This window comes from Quercus suber, unplaced genomic scaffold (genome assembly GCF_002906115.3).
Source record: "Quercus suber isolate HL8 unplaced genomic scaffold, Cork oak 2.0 scaffold_23, whole genome shotgun sequence".
Taxonomy (NCBI): Eukaryota; Viridiplantae; Streptophyta; class Magnoliopsida; order Fagales; family Fagaceae; genus Quercus; species Quercus suber.
Window position 1 is genome coordinate 1733141 of NW_027069488.1, and position 16717 is coordinate 1749857.

General features: G+C 35.4%; 1 protein-coding gene and 1 pseudogene across 2 annotated transcripts; both read right to left on the reverse strand.

Moving 5' to 3' along the window:
* Positions 1-3485: 3485 nt before the first annotated feature.
* LOC112007098 (MDIS1-interacting receptor like kinase 2-like) lies at positions 3486-5659 on the reverse strand (annotated as a pseudogene).
* Positions 5660-12206: 6547 nt separating this feature from the next.
* Positions 12207-15163, reverse strand: LOC112007097 (MDIS1-interacting receptor like kinase 2-like). 2 transcript variants are annotated; one of them, XM_065765635.1, is made up of 3 exons: positions 14614-15163; positions 12946-13437; positions 12207-12655 (listed from the first exon to the last, which is right to left on the reverse strand). In XM_065765635.1, exons 1-3 carry the CDS (start codon positions 15029-15031, stop codon positions 12255-12257), a joined length of 1311 nt encoding a protein of 436 aa, XP_065621707.1. In that variant the 5' UTR covers positions 15032-15163; the 3' UTR covers positions 12207-12254. The 2 variants fall into 2 exon arrangements, with proteins under 2 accessions (XP_065621707.1, XP_065621703.1); XM_065765631.1 differs by having other exon boundaries at positions 12946-15161.
* Between the last annotated feature and the right edge of the window lie 1554 nt (positions 15164-16717).

Genomic DNA, 16717 nt, shown 5'->3' on the forward strand with positions numbered 1-16717 from the left:
GAGTGAGAGTTATGGGCGAGTAGCTGTGTAAGTGTTAAAATTTTTATGCTCTGTTTTTCGGACTGAGGAGGAAATTATATTCAGTAAAACTCGAGTTTATAAGACTCGAGTTCTTATAACTCGAGTTTTAAAAACTCGAGATCTATGTTAGGCACTTCAGATATTTATTTTTAAAAGAACTCGAGTTTTCAAAACTCGAGTTATAAGAACTCGAGTCTTATAAACTCGAGATCCAAGTGGACAACTTGTCCAGTCAGCATTTGGTCCGTGAAGCGGGGGAGCGAGATTAAAAACAGTATCTCGAGTTTCTAAAACTCGAGATGCTTAGTTTCCTTTATAGTTTCACGCGTTGTCTAACTAACTAAATACAACCCTTTCCCAGGGTTATTCTGCACATTTCCCCCCGATGACTCCACCACCCACTCTCCCGCAGAGCCTTCGCCTCTAGTGATGATTCAGATGCTGCCACCGAGGCAGCTGCAATAAACATATTTGTGGAATGCATGAAGACACAAAGGACCCATGATACTACCACAACGGAAATGGAAACTTTGGAAGCCATGTTGAAGTGTATGATTGATGAGTTGTGTAATGGCGAACGGTCGATTTTTATATCCATGGCTCAACACACTTTAGTAGGTGAGAACACAGCCAGAGAGAATAGTGGGTATCTTCATTTTTTTTTTTTTTTTTTTTACTTCCAAAAAATACCAACGTGAATCATATTGAATTGCAGAAAAGATACTCGAAATCAAACCGCTGGATTCCATGTATTCTTCCCGGAAATTTCTTCATTATCATAGTACAACTATATTTCCACATTGTGATTTTATTACCAATATATATATATATATATTTTGCTCTTAATGTTAAATCTAATAGATACAATATTTTTGTAAGTTGTTCAAAAATTCTCTTTCCTCTTCCCCGTGTGTGTGATTTTTAGATTTTATCATTAAAGCAGCCACTTTTCTATTGCATGGGTCCCTTTGCATAAACTGAATCCAGTCTGTCAGTCAGTCAATACAGGCTTCTCAATTATTAATCAAAAGAACCTTTAAAAAAAAAGAAAGAAAAGAGGATGGTTAACCGAAGGTTTACCATAACATTTTGCTATATATATATACAAACACACATTCAACCACAGATCATGGTAGAACCATCAAGGGGAGATGGATTTTTTTACCGGCTGGATTTATGCTGGCCTTCATTCTTGCATTTTTTTTTTTTGTTGTTGTGATTATTGGAAATTACGTGCGGAATAAGTTGGTTCTTTCCTATTGAATTTGAACTGTGGTTTGTAATAAGTGGGAAATAATACGAAATTGTTAATTTTTGACTTGAAGTTTATAATTGCTAACCTAGGATTGGGGCAAGGTGTGTTTGATCAAGATTGAACTAATTGAGAGAGATGTTGAAAATCATATGATCAAGATTGTTGGAAATACTACGAAAGATTTAATTAATGTTATATATGATCGATGGTGACTCCATAAACCATAATTCCAACATTCAATTGATTTATTTAAAACAACATTGTTTTTAGCTAATGTGGCATTATATTTAACGTGTGATCCCTTTCTCCCTTCCGTTCCTTATCTTTGACTCTAAGGATTACACACCTCTCTAATACTGTAATTATTTAGTCAAAATCCTTTTTAATCTAGGTTCTCAAAGAACCATCTCTAATTTCTAAAAATAGGTTCTCATACTGTAATTTCTAAAAATCTGGGGGTTGTTTTGAAAATCGATGTTGATGTTTTCTTTATGAGAGATGACATTGTGGCTTGCTCTCTATGTTTTGGAGATTGGAGTTTTGTCTTTTTGATATGTAACTGGTGAAGTTGCCCTGGAGAGAATCATGAAGCTGCACTTATATGGTTTGTAATTGGTTTTGAGCATTATAGTTAATACAAAATATTTCCCAACCTTTCCTTTTTAGTATACATGCACAATAACTTATTGCTTATTGAATGTGAATTTGTTGCATATTCAAACTCTGAGACTGGTGGTGGGTAATTCTCTTTCCTAAGCACCCTTTTTTATTTTTATTTTTTATTTTTTATGTAAAGAATATAGTTTGGGATTTATATAAATTTTTTTGTAAATTAAGCTGTTTTTTAATATTTAAGCTGCAATCCTTCTAGTGCGGCTGGTTTTCCATGTGAAGCTATTAGTGTAAATTGATTTGTTACAGGTTTGAACAGATTTGCTAGTCATTTTGAAAAGGGTTTCTTTTCAGACCAGGAAGAATAAATGATTGTTATTTTCAATGAACGGCTGCATTAAGGACTGCTGTTTTTAATGATCTGTAGTGACTATCTGTTGTTTACAGTAGACGTAAACAATGAGACATTTTGGACAAACCAGGCGGTATAGAAAGATAGTTCATTTACAAATGAGGCACTTAATGAGTCCTGTTATCCCCTCAATGATCTCTATACCATAATGAGAAAATCTCTTACTTTTTATAGGAGAGGGATTAAAGGCAATAAATGGTGTGGAACATGCATTATTATATACTCTGCATCACAATTGCACTCATCAATTGTTTGGCCAAGGCATGATGTAAGGGAATTATTCGATATTTTAGGACTAATACTTTTATCCTCTTACATGAATTATGGGCATGCCATGAAATTTACATGTGTGATCTGTTGTTATATGAAACTTACATGTGAGATCTTTTATGTGATAGGAGGGAGTATTACTCCAAGTTACTGTGTTCTGTTGAATTTTGAAGTGGAGATTTTCTATCCAACTTTGGCAGACTACTTGCTCTTGATTCATCAAATCAGAATAGCAGATGCTTTTATATGATGCTTCAGGTGAACTATTCAACTATTCTTTAGATTTTGCCATCTAATTTCAATACAATTTTTTTTTTTTGGTCAAATTCCTTGTAGCTTCAAATATGTAATTATATTATATTCTCCCATCATAAGACCTTGATGACACATCTACACCCCCTTTAATTTTTTTTTTTTTTTGTGCATAAATTGAATGTTCTCATCATTGCTTTTGAGAAGAAATGCATAACTGAGGAATGAGATTTCATAAATTAGTTATTGCAGGAGTGTGGTTGTAGTTGGTGGAAAGTAAGGAGATAAACCAAGTTCAACCCTTCTGTGCAATCAGTGCATATGATGGGTATAAATGTATAATATTCCTTGAAAATTAGTGGGATGTCAACCTTCCAAGTTGTAGTTTTAGATGAAAGTTATAAGCTACATAGAAATTAATTCCAAGTGGAAGATCAAGCTACACTGAATCCCTTTATATTTAATTATTCACTCATATAATTTTTAGTGACTACAAGAACTACCAACTTATGAACTTCATCCTATGGGCTAAGTGGGATGCATTCAATTTGCAAAACTTGGGAAAGGAGTGATATTACATCTATCTAGACACTATATCCATGATCCATTAGGTCTTTCTAAATTCAAATATATTCTTTCTGCCAAAGTTGCGATATTGAAATTTCACGGAAAGGTTTCACCAATGTTGCTTTGTGAGAAATAAATTCTCGAGACACACTTTCCATGGTTGGTCGGGACTTTGGGTTGGAATGTAAGCATGCAAATGCTATTGTTGCAACAAGGGCAATATCTTGCACATCCCCATTTATCTATTGGAGGCGAGAGGCGTGGATCCAAGACATCCTTTAGCATTACATCTTGATTGGATGAAGATGGTGATAATGACGAGAGGAGCTCTCCTGGATGCATTCCTATTATTGTTTCTAGTGCCATTACCCCAACACTATAGGCATCACCTTTTTCTGTCACGACCATAGTATAGGAAAATTTTGCAAAAAAAAAAAAAAAGAAAAATAACGCCCTTAGTACATATGTGTTTTATATTTTCTTATTAGCATGTTATTCAAGTCTAAACAATAAAAGTGTCAAGAAGAAGTATGAAATATTAAAGTGATGAAGAGGTAGAAGAAGGCTTGAAGTGTTCACTTGAAGCAACATATCCATATGTGCCTGCAAGTATAGTTTCATGGGACAAATTGGGATTCAGAGGTCTTGCTGTACCAAAGTCAGAGACAAATGCCTCAAAATCCAAATTCAATAGAATGTTGCTGCTTGATATATCCCGATGAACAATTGGTGGGTTGAAATTGTGATGCAAGTAAGATAAAGCATGTGCCACACTCTTAACAATGTTCACTCTCTTTGTCCAGTTCAACTCAACAGCTTCATCATCATTGCTTAGGACACAATGTAAGCTTGCCCTTTCCATGTATTCATAAACCAAAAACATACATTGCTTGTGTAAACAAAATCCATGAAGCTTCAAAATGTTTCAATGTCTTATTTCAGATAATACTTTTACCTCAGTTTCAAAACTCTTGATGAGAGCTGCCTCCTTTGCTTCTAGTTGATGAAGTTTCTTCAAGGCAAAAATATTTCCACTGGGCAACTGTGCTTTGTAAACACTGCCATAACCTCCGGTCCCAATACAATATTTGATGTTGAAGTCCTCGGTTGCTTTAATGATATCTTCATATGCAATTCTTCCATCATAATTCCATATTGAGAGTAAATCTCCATTACTGTTTACAGTTCTCTCGGATTCAACATCATCATTTGTAGATAGAAATATATATAGATATCCAAAAATAGAAAGGTAGAATAATAGATATAGAATGACAGTGGAGAAGTGATACCTATCCCTCTCTGGTTCTTCTTCCGAATCTGTGGTTGTAGATGTCAAGCAAGAAGGCATACCCTTGAATTCACCGCATAAACCCTTGTTGCCAATGATTGCTTGTTGTGGGTATCTATCTTTAAAATTGCACGGAATCTTACCCTCCAAATTATTATATGACAAGTCAATGGATGATATCTGGGTCATGGAGTTAAGGAAATCAGGTATGGCACCAGAGAGATTATTATGGGAGAGATTCAAGAATTCTAGGCTTGTCAATTCTCCCAGATGGGGAGCTATTCTTCCACTGATGACATTATGACTAATGTCAATATAAAGTAGTGAAAGGCTCCCAACCTGGGCTGGAATGCTTCCATTCAGACTATTGTTGTTCAATGACAAATGCTTAAGATTGTTGCAATTCCCAATATGAGTTGGGATATGTCCAACAAGCTTGTTATGGGAGAGGTCTAAATGTAGAAGATTGGAAAGCTATTTCAGAAGGTATGTGGCCAGAAAGTTGGTTACAGGACAGATTTAAGTACTCCAATTGGGTTAATTTGGTAAGTTCAATTGGTATGACACCAGTCCAGCCAACTCAAATGTTCTACATTCCTAATTTCTTGGTCTATGAAACCTTCTATGAAATTTGAATGAAAGGACAAATAATTCAATATGGTTAAATAATTAGGGGATGAGGGAATTGAACCATTAAGGTAATTAGAACTAAGATCCAGGTGAACTAGCTTTTTCAAATTTCCTTCATCTGAAGGGATGGAACTGTTGATTTGGTTCAAACTGAGACAGAGATGTCAAGTTGGTCAAATGAAAAGGGATGAAGGGATTAGACCTATGAGCATGTTACCACTTAAGTTTATGGCAACTAGATTCTTCAATTCCCCAGTTGCATGGGGATGGGACCCTTAAAATGGTTATTTGAAAGATCCAGCTCTACCACTTGGGTGAGATTTGCTAGCCAAGTAGTTAGCTCACCTGTCATGTTATTTGAGGACAGGTTGAAGTACATGAGCTTTGAAAGAACACCAAAAATGAGCAGTGATGCTTCCTTGGAGTCCGTTCCCACTAAGATCAAGCCGAACAAGGTTTGGGAAGGAAGAGAAGTTGAGTTTCACAAATTCGTCACCCACCGTCAAGTTACGAGGTGGTTTAATCTCTGTCACACTTCCAGCTTTGTTACAAGCTATACCAAGCCACTTATAATGACTTATTGTTTCTATTGGAACTCCACCAGCGCCACCAACCACTCTCTATTAGAGCCTCTGCTTCATGTTCAAGTGATGATGATGAGTCACTTGCTCTCACTAGCAATATTGCACTATCTATAGTATAAGAAAAGGAAAGAATGAAAATAACACATACTACTATCGGTTTAGAGATCAATAGGAAGGGTACCATGATTAGGTATAACTAATGAATTAAGCTGCAGCTGGTTAATTCCTAGGCTGATTTTGCCAGAGGACTTAAAAAGGAATCTAGGGAAAGTGATAGGCAGGGTACATTAGTTACTGGTCTTATGTTCTGTATAGAAAATGTTTTGGTTTCTACTTTCTACTTTGTAATTCCATGTCCTATCTTGTATCTGTCAAGAAAATTTGGCTATGCATGACTTGTAAGCGGAACCATCCATGCAAATTCATTGCAGGGCTAAATCATCGAGTCCTCAGTTTGGGTTATTTGCTCTTGACTATGAAAAATTGTGTCATTAATCTTAACCATAAATCAAGTATTGCATGATTAGACCTATCATTGTTGGTCATAGTGACACGACTAGTATAGCAAAGACTGAACCGTGTCAAAGAATGCATTAATACTCTTTATTTGTTAGTGTCACTGCTCAAGACTAACAAATGTAAAATATCTCTTTTGATTTTTTATTTTCAATTACAATATACTTGTTCTAATGTCAGCAAGTCATTTTGTTAGGTTTAAACTTAGGTCTTCAGGCTTTTGATCTTGGCCCAAGAAGACTTTATAAGAGTCAAGGTCTTTTGTATTCATTTCTATCTTATTGATTATTTGCTTATTAAATTTGCCTTTACAAATATGGATTTTATAACGAGGAAAACACAGTACCAGTCTTTCTTGCGGTAATGCATATGGATAAGCCTTTGCAATTCCACAATGCCTATTAGGATGATAGATGTGTGGTATTAGAAAAGTGGTAAGGATTCATATTTTATGATGCAAAATACAGGCTACAAATCATAAATAAAAGTAAATAAACCTGACAGAAATTACATGATTCATATATCATTGTATTGTCCTACACATTTTCATTCACATAAATTCATTAAACAATATGATACTCAACCTAATACAAGTGCTTCATGATTGAGTTTCACTCTCCAATCATATAAATATAAGTTTTCTGGTTCTTCAACTGCCACAGTGAAACTGCATGTAATGGGTTGGGTATTGGTTTCTTATGAGAAAGAAATTCTTGGGACACACATTTCATTGTAGGCCGCGACTTTGGTGTGGTGCCTAAGCATGCCAATGCTCTAGTTACAACAATAAAAATATCCTGTGCAACTAGTTGATTCGGAGGTGGCAAGCGTTGGTCTAATATTTCATTCAACATAAAATTTTGAGAGGATGGTGATGATAATAAAGTCAAGAGATCTCCTGGATATCTTCCCATTATTATTTCTTGTGCTACCACTCCAAAGCTATAGACATCACATTTTTTAGTCACCAACATAATATACGCTAGTTCTATATATAAAAAAGAAAAGAAAAGAAAGACAATGAAATCTATTAAAACAAATGTACTATCTTTCTCCTTTATTTTCTTTTTGAATTTTTATTTTTGTATATTGTCTTGGTGAAGAGATTGGTCAAATGTTTTCATTACATAAAAATTCCATAGAAAGTGATTACTCAATACCCAGCATGATTCAATTCAGGTCACAAACAATAAGGTAAACTAGCATGATCATTTGGAAGGCCCCACATGACTAACCTTTTAAACATCGATCATAGGCAAAAAAGGGAAAAAATATATGTATAGTACGAAAACAATAATTCACTTGGTGCAATATAACCCTAGGTCCCAACAACTAGGGTATTAGGATTAAGAAGTCTAGCTGTTCCAAAATCAAAGACAAAAGCCTCCAACTTAATGTTCAATAGAATATTATTGCTAGTTATATCTCGATGAACAATTACTGGGATGCATTCATGATGCATGTATGTTATGCCATGTGCTATGCCTTCAATGATGTTCACCCTTTTTGTCCAACCCAATTCCATAGCCTTAGTATTGTTCCGTAAGACATAAAATAGGCTTCCCCTTTCCATGTACTCATAGACCAAAAACATGCATCGTTTATGCAAACAATAGCCATGGAGTTTCACAATGTTCCGATGTCAAATTTTTGTAAACATTTTGACCTTGTTCTTGAAACTCTTGTCAAAAGTTAGGTCCTCAGCCTCTAGGCAATGAAGTTTTTCAGCGCAACTATTTTGCCGCTAGGTAAATGTGCTTTGTAAACACTACCATAACAACTTGTTCCAATACAATATCTAATGTCTAGGTCTTTTATGACTCTCATGATGTCTTCATATGCAATTTTCCCATCATAAGTCCATTTGTGAACAAGTTCCCATTTTTTGTTACCCTTGACTCAGATTGTGTTTTCAAAACTCGATTTCAAGAGTGAAGAAAATATCCGAGAAGTAAAATCACAATGAAAATAGTAAGGGGAACCGAAATTTTTATTTGGAACATGGTTTGGGAAGATGGAAGGCAAGGAGGGGCACCTTTGATGTTACCACGTAAATTCTTGTTGCCAATGAATGTGTAGAAACTATAATTTTGGACATTATTTGGTATGCAACCTTTCAAGGAATTGTATGACAAGTTAAAATTTATGTTAACAAGATAGAGGGGAATGTTGCCTGTGAGATTATTTTAGCTGAAGTCAATTAAATGTAGCGAATAAATGTCTTGAATTTGAGAGGGAATGGTTCCGGTTAAGTAGTTGTGGCATAAAGACAATGTATCCAATGAAGAGCAATTAGCTATTTCCACGGAGATGGACCCATTGATTTGATTCCAACTAAGGTTCAAAGTTTCCATCTTAGTTAAATGGCCTATTTCAGACAAAATAGAACCACTAATCCTATTTCAGACAAAATAGAACCACTAATTCGGTTTGAATCAAGAGACAAAGAGACCAATTTGTTTAGATGACCCAGAGAGGAAGGGATTGGCCTAGTGAGCTTGTTATCCTATTTCTGGCAGAATGTAACCATTATTTTGGTTTGAACCAAGAGACAAAGAGACCAATTTGGTTAGACAACTTAGAGATGAAGGGATTGGACCAGTTAGCTTGTTCATATAGAGGAACAAGTGCTCCAAATTCTTCATGTTACCTATTTCTGACAAAATCGAACCGTTGATTTGGTTTGAACCAAGAGACAAATAGAACAATTTGGTTAGATAACTTAGAGATGAAGGGATTAGACTAGTTAGCTTGTTCATATAGAGGAACAAGTGCTCCAAATTCTTCATGTTACCTATTTCTGACAAAATCGAACCGTTGATTTGGTTTGAACCAAGAGACAAATAGACCAATTTGGTTAGGTGACTCAAAGATGAAGAGATTGGTCCAGAGAATTTGTTTCTAGGAAGACATAATGAACGAAGATTCTTTAAATTTCCTAATTCTTTAGGGATGAAACCAGTGACTAGATTATCAGAAATCTCAAGAAACACTAAATGGTTGAGGTTTGTAAGTGAAAGAGGCAAGTCACCTGTAAGATTGTTCTAGGACAGATCAAGGTGGGTGAGTTTTGAAAGAGTACCTATCCTTGGTGGGATGCTTCACCAGAGTCCAGTCCGATTAAGTTCAAGATGGACTAAATTTGGGAAGGAAGAGAAGTTGAATTTCCTGAACTCATCTTTGAGATTGACCCCACCCATTTTAATCTTTGTGACGCTGCCTTCATCATTGCACTTAATTGTGAATAGATTTACTAGAAATATTGAATCAAAGAGGGAGTTTTTCACAAAACATCCTCAAGTCAATTTTCTTTTGACTGGCCTTTTCTGGCCTTGATTTTTGAGTTTAAGATTACTAATCACTCTTGTTTTAATTGTGAATAGATTTGACTAAAGGGAACTGTCAAAAATCAAGCTTGAAGAGCTTTTTGTTTGAGGTATTAGTCTAAACATTCTTTTCTTTTCTTTATGCACTTTAATCTTTCTGTTTGTTTTAGTTTCTTTGTCATTATATGCTTTAATATGTTTATATAGCTTAGGTTTATATAGTTTTATGTCTTAAAAGAATGTTAGGATGTTAGATTTAGTGTTTTGAAACCTTGCTCTGTTTGCTGTGTTGTTAGGGTTTTTGGGTAGGATTCCACGTGCGCATAATCTTGCCCGTGCATGCAAGCTTGATTATGCGCACGCAGGCTTGTTCATGTGTGCGCATGATCCTACCCAAAAACCCTAAACCTTAATTTTTCTGATTTTGCTTTTGTTTTCATAGGTAATGCTTCTGTTTTAGATCCTTTTTCATCTATCTGTGGTCTTAAGCTTTTGTTTCTCATGTTTAATTATTTTGCTTTCCTTTCACATGTTAGAATTAGGGTCTATTTCCCATTTCCTTACTTTGATGCCAAGAACATGCATTCACATGTTCATGCATTCACATGTTCATGCATTTATGCTATAGGTGTTGAGTTGCTGCAAGGTAAGTGAGGTAAGTCATGCATTGGTATGAACATGCATTTTAATGATGTAATATGTTTGTTTGATGTTTGATTTCATGTCTAAAAGTTTGGAATACATATGATGATCTATGTTTGTTTGTCGTGCCTGCTACCTTGGAAGATGTAATATGTTAGGAGATGCCATGATTAGATGTATGCTAGGGTTTGTGATATGATGATATGCATGATTAGATGAATGTTAGGTTGATATGAGATGCCATACTATAGATGGATGCTAGGTTGATATGATATGTATGTTATGTTTGGGTGGGAATATGCCATGCTAGATGAATGTTAGGCTTTGGTTGATTGCCATGATAGATATATGATTAGGTCTTTTTGGGATGATTGATGCCATGTTGAGTTCTTAGATGTATGTTAGTGTGTGTGTGAGTTCAGAATAACAATATTGAGTGTGCCTTTAATAGGGTTAAGACATAAGACACAATGAGAGGAAGCCAATCTTAGGCTTCGGCGGTTTTGGGTGCCTAACATCTTCCCAAGACCGTACCTTAACTCTAAACCCATATCTCTGGTTATAAGATTAATGATCTTTCCTCGAGAGAATGCTATATATATGGTTCCTAGACCATTACAAAAACTAGGTGGTGTCTCCCAACAATTCCGTTGCATCCACGGTGAGGGGCTTATCCTTCTAAGGGAAAAGCCATGAATGTCTCCTCTCAAGGCTGATTAGGTGAGTAAGCCATGGAGCCCTTTAGTACATAAGAGAAACATGAATGATGAGAGGGGATCGCCTTGCCTTTTGCCCCTTGTTGGCCTTATGAATCCAATAGGTGCACCGTGAATGAGAATTGAGTAAGAGACAATGGAGACACAAGGCATCATGAGAGTGATCCAGTTTTTATTAAACCCCAATTTCCTCATAATAGTTTCAAGGAATGGCCACTCCACCCAGTCATAGTCCTTGCTCATGTCTAGCTACTATCCTCGGTAGAATTATGGTTTTGCATATAATGAAGAGGCTCAAAGGCTATTAGAATATTGTCTGATATGAGCTGATCTTTTGTAAATGCGCTTTGGTGCTTGGTGATGATATGTTGTAGGATCGTTTTCAACCTGTTTACCAGCAGCTTAGAAAATTTTTTGTAGAGAATGTCAAAAATCATATAACGAAGATTGGTGGAAATACTATGGAATATTTAATTGAAGTTAAATATGGTGACTCCATAAACCAAAATTCCAAGATTCAATAGATTTATTTAAAATAACATCATTTTGAGTTATTGTGGTATTTAAGGGTCACCTTATCCATGGTTCTGTTTTAGTAAATGAGTATTTTTTAGTGGTTGGCATTTTTACAACTCAAGTGTGCTTGAAGCATTCATTCATGCGGAAAAAAATTCATATTGGACATTTTAGTACTAAAAAATCAAAATGTATTTTTAGTCAATATTTTAACGGACCACAGAGAACTAATGAAGGATTAAACTTTTAATGAACCTAGCGAGACAAATGGTTCTCTCAAATAGGGGTGGTCCTATTACACCATATCATTTTTACGCAACTTAGCCCAAATATGGGTTCACCCCTGACAATGAAAAGCTCTGTTATTGTTTGTAACCGTAAAACTAGTAGCACAGCAAAATCATGTATGGGTCCCATCTGATTTTAATATGAACGAAGAATATTATGATTTTAATATTTGCTTCATATATATATATATATATATAAGAAAATATTATAATTAAAACTTTCAAGGAATTAGGAGTGTCCATGGTCCGCCCTAANAAAAAAAAAAAAAAAAAAAGAAAATGAAAAAGAAAAGAAAAGAAAATAATTCATACACAACAATTTCTTTTCTCATAAGTTCATCAAACCATATGGCACACAACCTAACAACAAGCACTACGTGATTGAGTTTCACTCTCTCCCATCATATAAGTTTCTTGATTCCTTAGCTGCCATAGCGAAACTGCATGCAAGGGGATGGCTAGTGGTTTCTTACCTGAAAGACATTCTTGGGACACCCATTTCATCGTAGGTCGGGACTTTGGTTTGGTGCGTAAGCATGCAAAGGCTACAGAAGCAGCAAAGAAAATATCTTGTGCAATTGAACGAGTTGGTGGTGGCAAACGTTGATCTAATATTTCGTTTAACATCAAATTTTGAGAAGATAACGTTGACAATGAAGTCAAGAGTTCTCCTGGGTGTTTTCCCATTAATATTTCTAGTGCCACCATTCCAAAGCTGTAAACATCACATTTTTCAGTCACCACCATGGTATACGCCAGTTCTGCATAGGAAAATAAATGGAAGCTATTTAAAAATGTAATATATTTATCCTATAATTTTTTAATTTTGTACTTGAAAAGGTTGGTCAAAAGTAGTTATTGGATAAAAATTCCATAGTGAAAATGATTGCTTGCACCCTGCATGATTCAATTCATATAACAAACAATAAGGTAAACACGTTTGGTTGGAGGAATCAGGATATAGTAATAAAAATTCCCACATGGCTAACCTTTTAAAATAATAGGTGTTAAAGGGATAGGATATAGTTATAATAATTACACAAAAACTCACCTGGGGCAATATAACCGTAGGTCCCAACAACTAAAGTTTGGTTGGAGGAATCAGGATCAAGAAGTCTAGCCGTGCCAAAGTCGGAGACAAAAGCCTCTAGCTCAGAGTTCAATAAAATATTGTTGCTTGATATATCACGATGAATAATTATTGGGTTGCATTCATGATGCATGTAAGATAAGGCATGTGCTATGCTTTTGATAATGTTCATCCTCTTAGGCCAATCTAATTCCAATGCTTCAACATCGTTGCTTAGGATACAAAATAAGCTTCCCCTTTCCATGTACTGATAAACCAAAAACATGCATCGTTTATGCAAGCAATAGCCATGAAGTTTCACAATGTTTCGATGCCGAATTTTCGTTAGCATTTGTACCTCGTTCTTGAAACTCTTGTCAAAACTTGGGTCCTCAGCCTCTAAGCGATGAAGTTTTTTTAGGGCAACAACTTTACCGCTAGGCAATTGTGCCTTGTAAACACTACCATAACCACCTGTTCCAATGCAATATCTAATGTCAAAGTCTTTTGTTGCTTCAATGATATCTTCGTATGCAATTTTTCCATCAAAATTCCATATTGAGAACAAGTCCCCATTTTTTGTTTTGCTTGGATTGGATTGTGTTTTCCCTATAACCCAACATCGAGAGTAGAAAAAACACCAAAGAAGTAAAAGCACAAACAAAATTGTAAGGGGAAGTAACATTTTTATTTTGCTCATGATTTGGGAAGATGAAGGGCAATGAGAGAAACCTTTGAAGTCACCACATAAATCCTTATTGCCAATAAATGCATCGAAACTATGATATTGGAAAATATTTGAGATTCGACCCTCCAAAGAATTGTATGACAGGTTAAATTCCAAGATAAAAAAACAAGGGGGAATGTTGCCTGTGAGATTATTGTAGCTGAGGTCAATAAAACGTAAAAAACTAAGGTCACTGAGTTGAGAGGGAATGCTTCCATTTAAGTAATTGTGACTTAAAGACAAGTTGGCTAGTGAAGAGCAGTTAGCTAATTCTATGGGGATTTCACCAATGATGTTGTTATTGCTGAGGTTCAAGTATGTAAGACTCTCCATCTTGCCTATCTCTATGGGGATAGAACCACTGATATGATTCCAGCTAAGAGACAAATAGGACAAATTAGTAAAATGACGTATAGTGGAAGGGATTTCACCAAGGATGTTGTTATTGCTGAGGTTCAAGTCTGTAAGACTCTTCATGTTGCCTATTTCTAGGGGAATGGAGCCGTTGAACTGGTTTGAATCAAGATACAAAGCTGTCATATTGTGGAGATCAGTGAAAATGCGTAGAGCTGAAGCAATTAGTCCTGTGAGATTGTTATTTCCCAGAATTAATACTTGAAGATTTTTTAAATCTCCCAATTTGTCGGGTATGGAACCAGTGATCATATTAGAACTCAAATCCAAAACCCAGAGATTGGTTAAAAGGCCCAGAGTTGAAGGAATTGATCCTGTGAGTTTGTTATAACTCAGATCTAATACTTGAAGATTTTTTAAATTTCCCAATTCTTCGGGAATGGGCCCACTAATTAGATTTTGGTAAATGTTAAGATTTTCTAATTGAGTGAGGTTCGTGAGAAAAAGAGGGAAGTGACCTGTAAGATTATTACGGGAAAGAGATAGGTAGGTGAGTTTTGAAAGAGTACCTATCTGTTGAGGGATGCTCCCTCGAAGTCCAGTATTCCCAAGATGAAGAAGGACTAAATTTGGGAAGGAAGAGAAGTTGAATTTCCTGACCTTCTCCCCAAGATAGACCCCGCTCATGCCAATCCATATGACGCTTCCACCAGCATTGCATTTTATTTCATCCCAATTGCAATAATTTAAGGAGGTATAGTTGAAGTGACCACTCCACCACCCACTCTCCCGCAGTGCCTTCGCCTCTAGTTGTAGCGTTGATGATTCAGATGCTGCCACAGAGACAGCTGCAGTAAACATATTTTTGGAATGCATGAAGACACAAAGGACCCATGATACTACCACAACGGAAATGGAAACTTTGGAAGCCATGTTGAAGTGTATGATTGATGAGTGTAATGGCAAACGGTCGATTTTTATATCCATGGCTCAACACACTGTAGTAAGTGAGAACACAGCCAGAGAGTGAATATATAGTGGGTATCTTCATTTTTTTTTCACTTCCAAAAAATACCAACGTGAATCATATTGAATTGCAGAAAAGATACTCGAAATCAAACTGCTGGATTCCATGTATTCTTCCCGGAAATTTCTTCATTATCAAAGTACAACTATATTTCCACATTGTGATGTGATTGAATTAATGTATCTAACGGACTTTCTGAGAAGCTTGCATTTCCTAGTCTTGATTTTTTACTTTTACCATAGGTCCACACGGTGCTTTTAATCTTATAATTGCGACCCAACCAAATACTAAATATTGGAATATTGGAAAGGCATGTAAATTTCACGTCAGGGACGAACTCACATGCATGGTATGGGTAAGTGCCTGCATATAATCTAAAACAAAAGCAAATTCCACTGAAGAAGCCTTCTAAGTTCTATATTCCTCTATGCATGGGTTGGATTCATGTTAGCCTCCATTTTAGCATTTTTATAGTTATCGGAGATTAAGCCTAGTTAAACTTGGTCATTATTGTTAGGAATTTTTTTAGTATGGGGTTATAGTCATTGGCTAGGATGCATAGACACTTTATTTGGGGTATTGTACGTGTGTCGTATCCGTATTGTAACGGTATCTTATTTCCGTATCATGTTATAATTTTTCAAAAATTATTTGTGTCGCTGTACTGGTACATGTGTCCGTGTCCACGCATTCCTAAACCATAGTTCATTGTCAAGTTTTTATGTATATTTATTTTTATACATTATAGAATAATTGAAAATTAAAATTCGCTTGAGAGTTAAAAATCTGATTAGTGACCGAGTAGATTAATTGGTGCTCTGATATAGCAAAAACTTCAGTCGCTACTTTCAGCCAGAAGTCGTACACAATTTATTACTGGCGACTTGTCAAAGAAGGGGAACCACCCATGCAAATGCAACGAGGACCAAGCTCATCTACCCCCAATCATGGGTTAGCTCTTTTTAACTTCAAGTCAGGATCCTGTTACTGTCAAATAAAATTTTCTTTAAAAGATTTTTGGATTAATCATAGTGCCAGCCATCATTTCCTAGATCAAAGCAGCTAATTTTCTATTGCATGGGTCCCTTTGCATAGATTGACTCCAGTCAATACGGGCTTCTGAATTATTATTCAAAAAAAAAAAAAAAAAAACACAAAAAGGATTTTAACCAAGGTTTACCATAACATTTCTCTCTCTCTCTCTCTCTCTCTCTATATATATATATCATATAAATACATGATAAATCATTCTATCTATTCAAACACGGATCAAAGTAAAACCATCAAAGGGATATGGATCTTTTATCGTGTTTTCACAATTTTTTAATCTACTGTTGAAAAAAAGAAAGGAATTAGTAGGGATATGGATCTTTTATCATGTTTTCACAATTTTTTAATCTACTGTTGAAAAAAAGAAAGGAATTAGTTGGAAGACGCATGAAATAATTGCACTAAGGTAGGTGTTAATTGGGTGGTTAATTATATAATACTATAGGAGTACCATAAATTTATATTCTCACATTTCACATGAATTGGAAGATCTATAATTCACAATTTATGTGAGAGGATGAAATATAAATTTATGGTACTTTTGGAATATTTTATAATTTTTTCAATTTAGTTTTGATACTTTTGATTTAAATAAT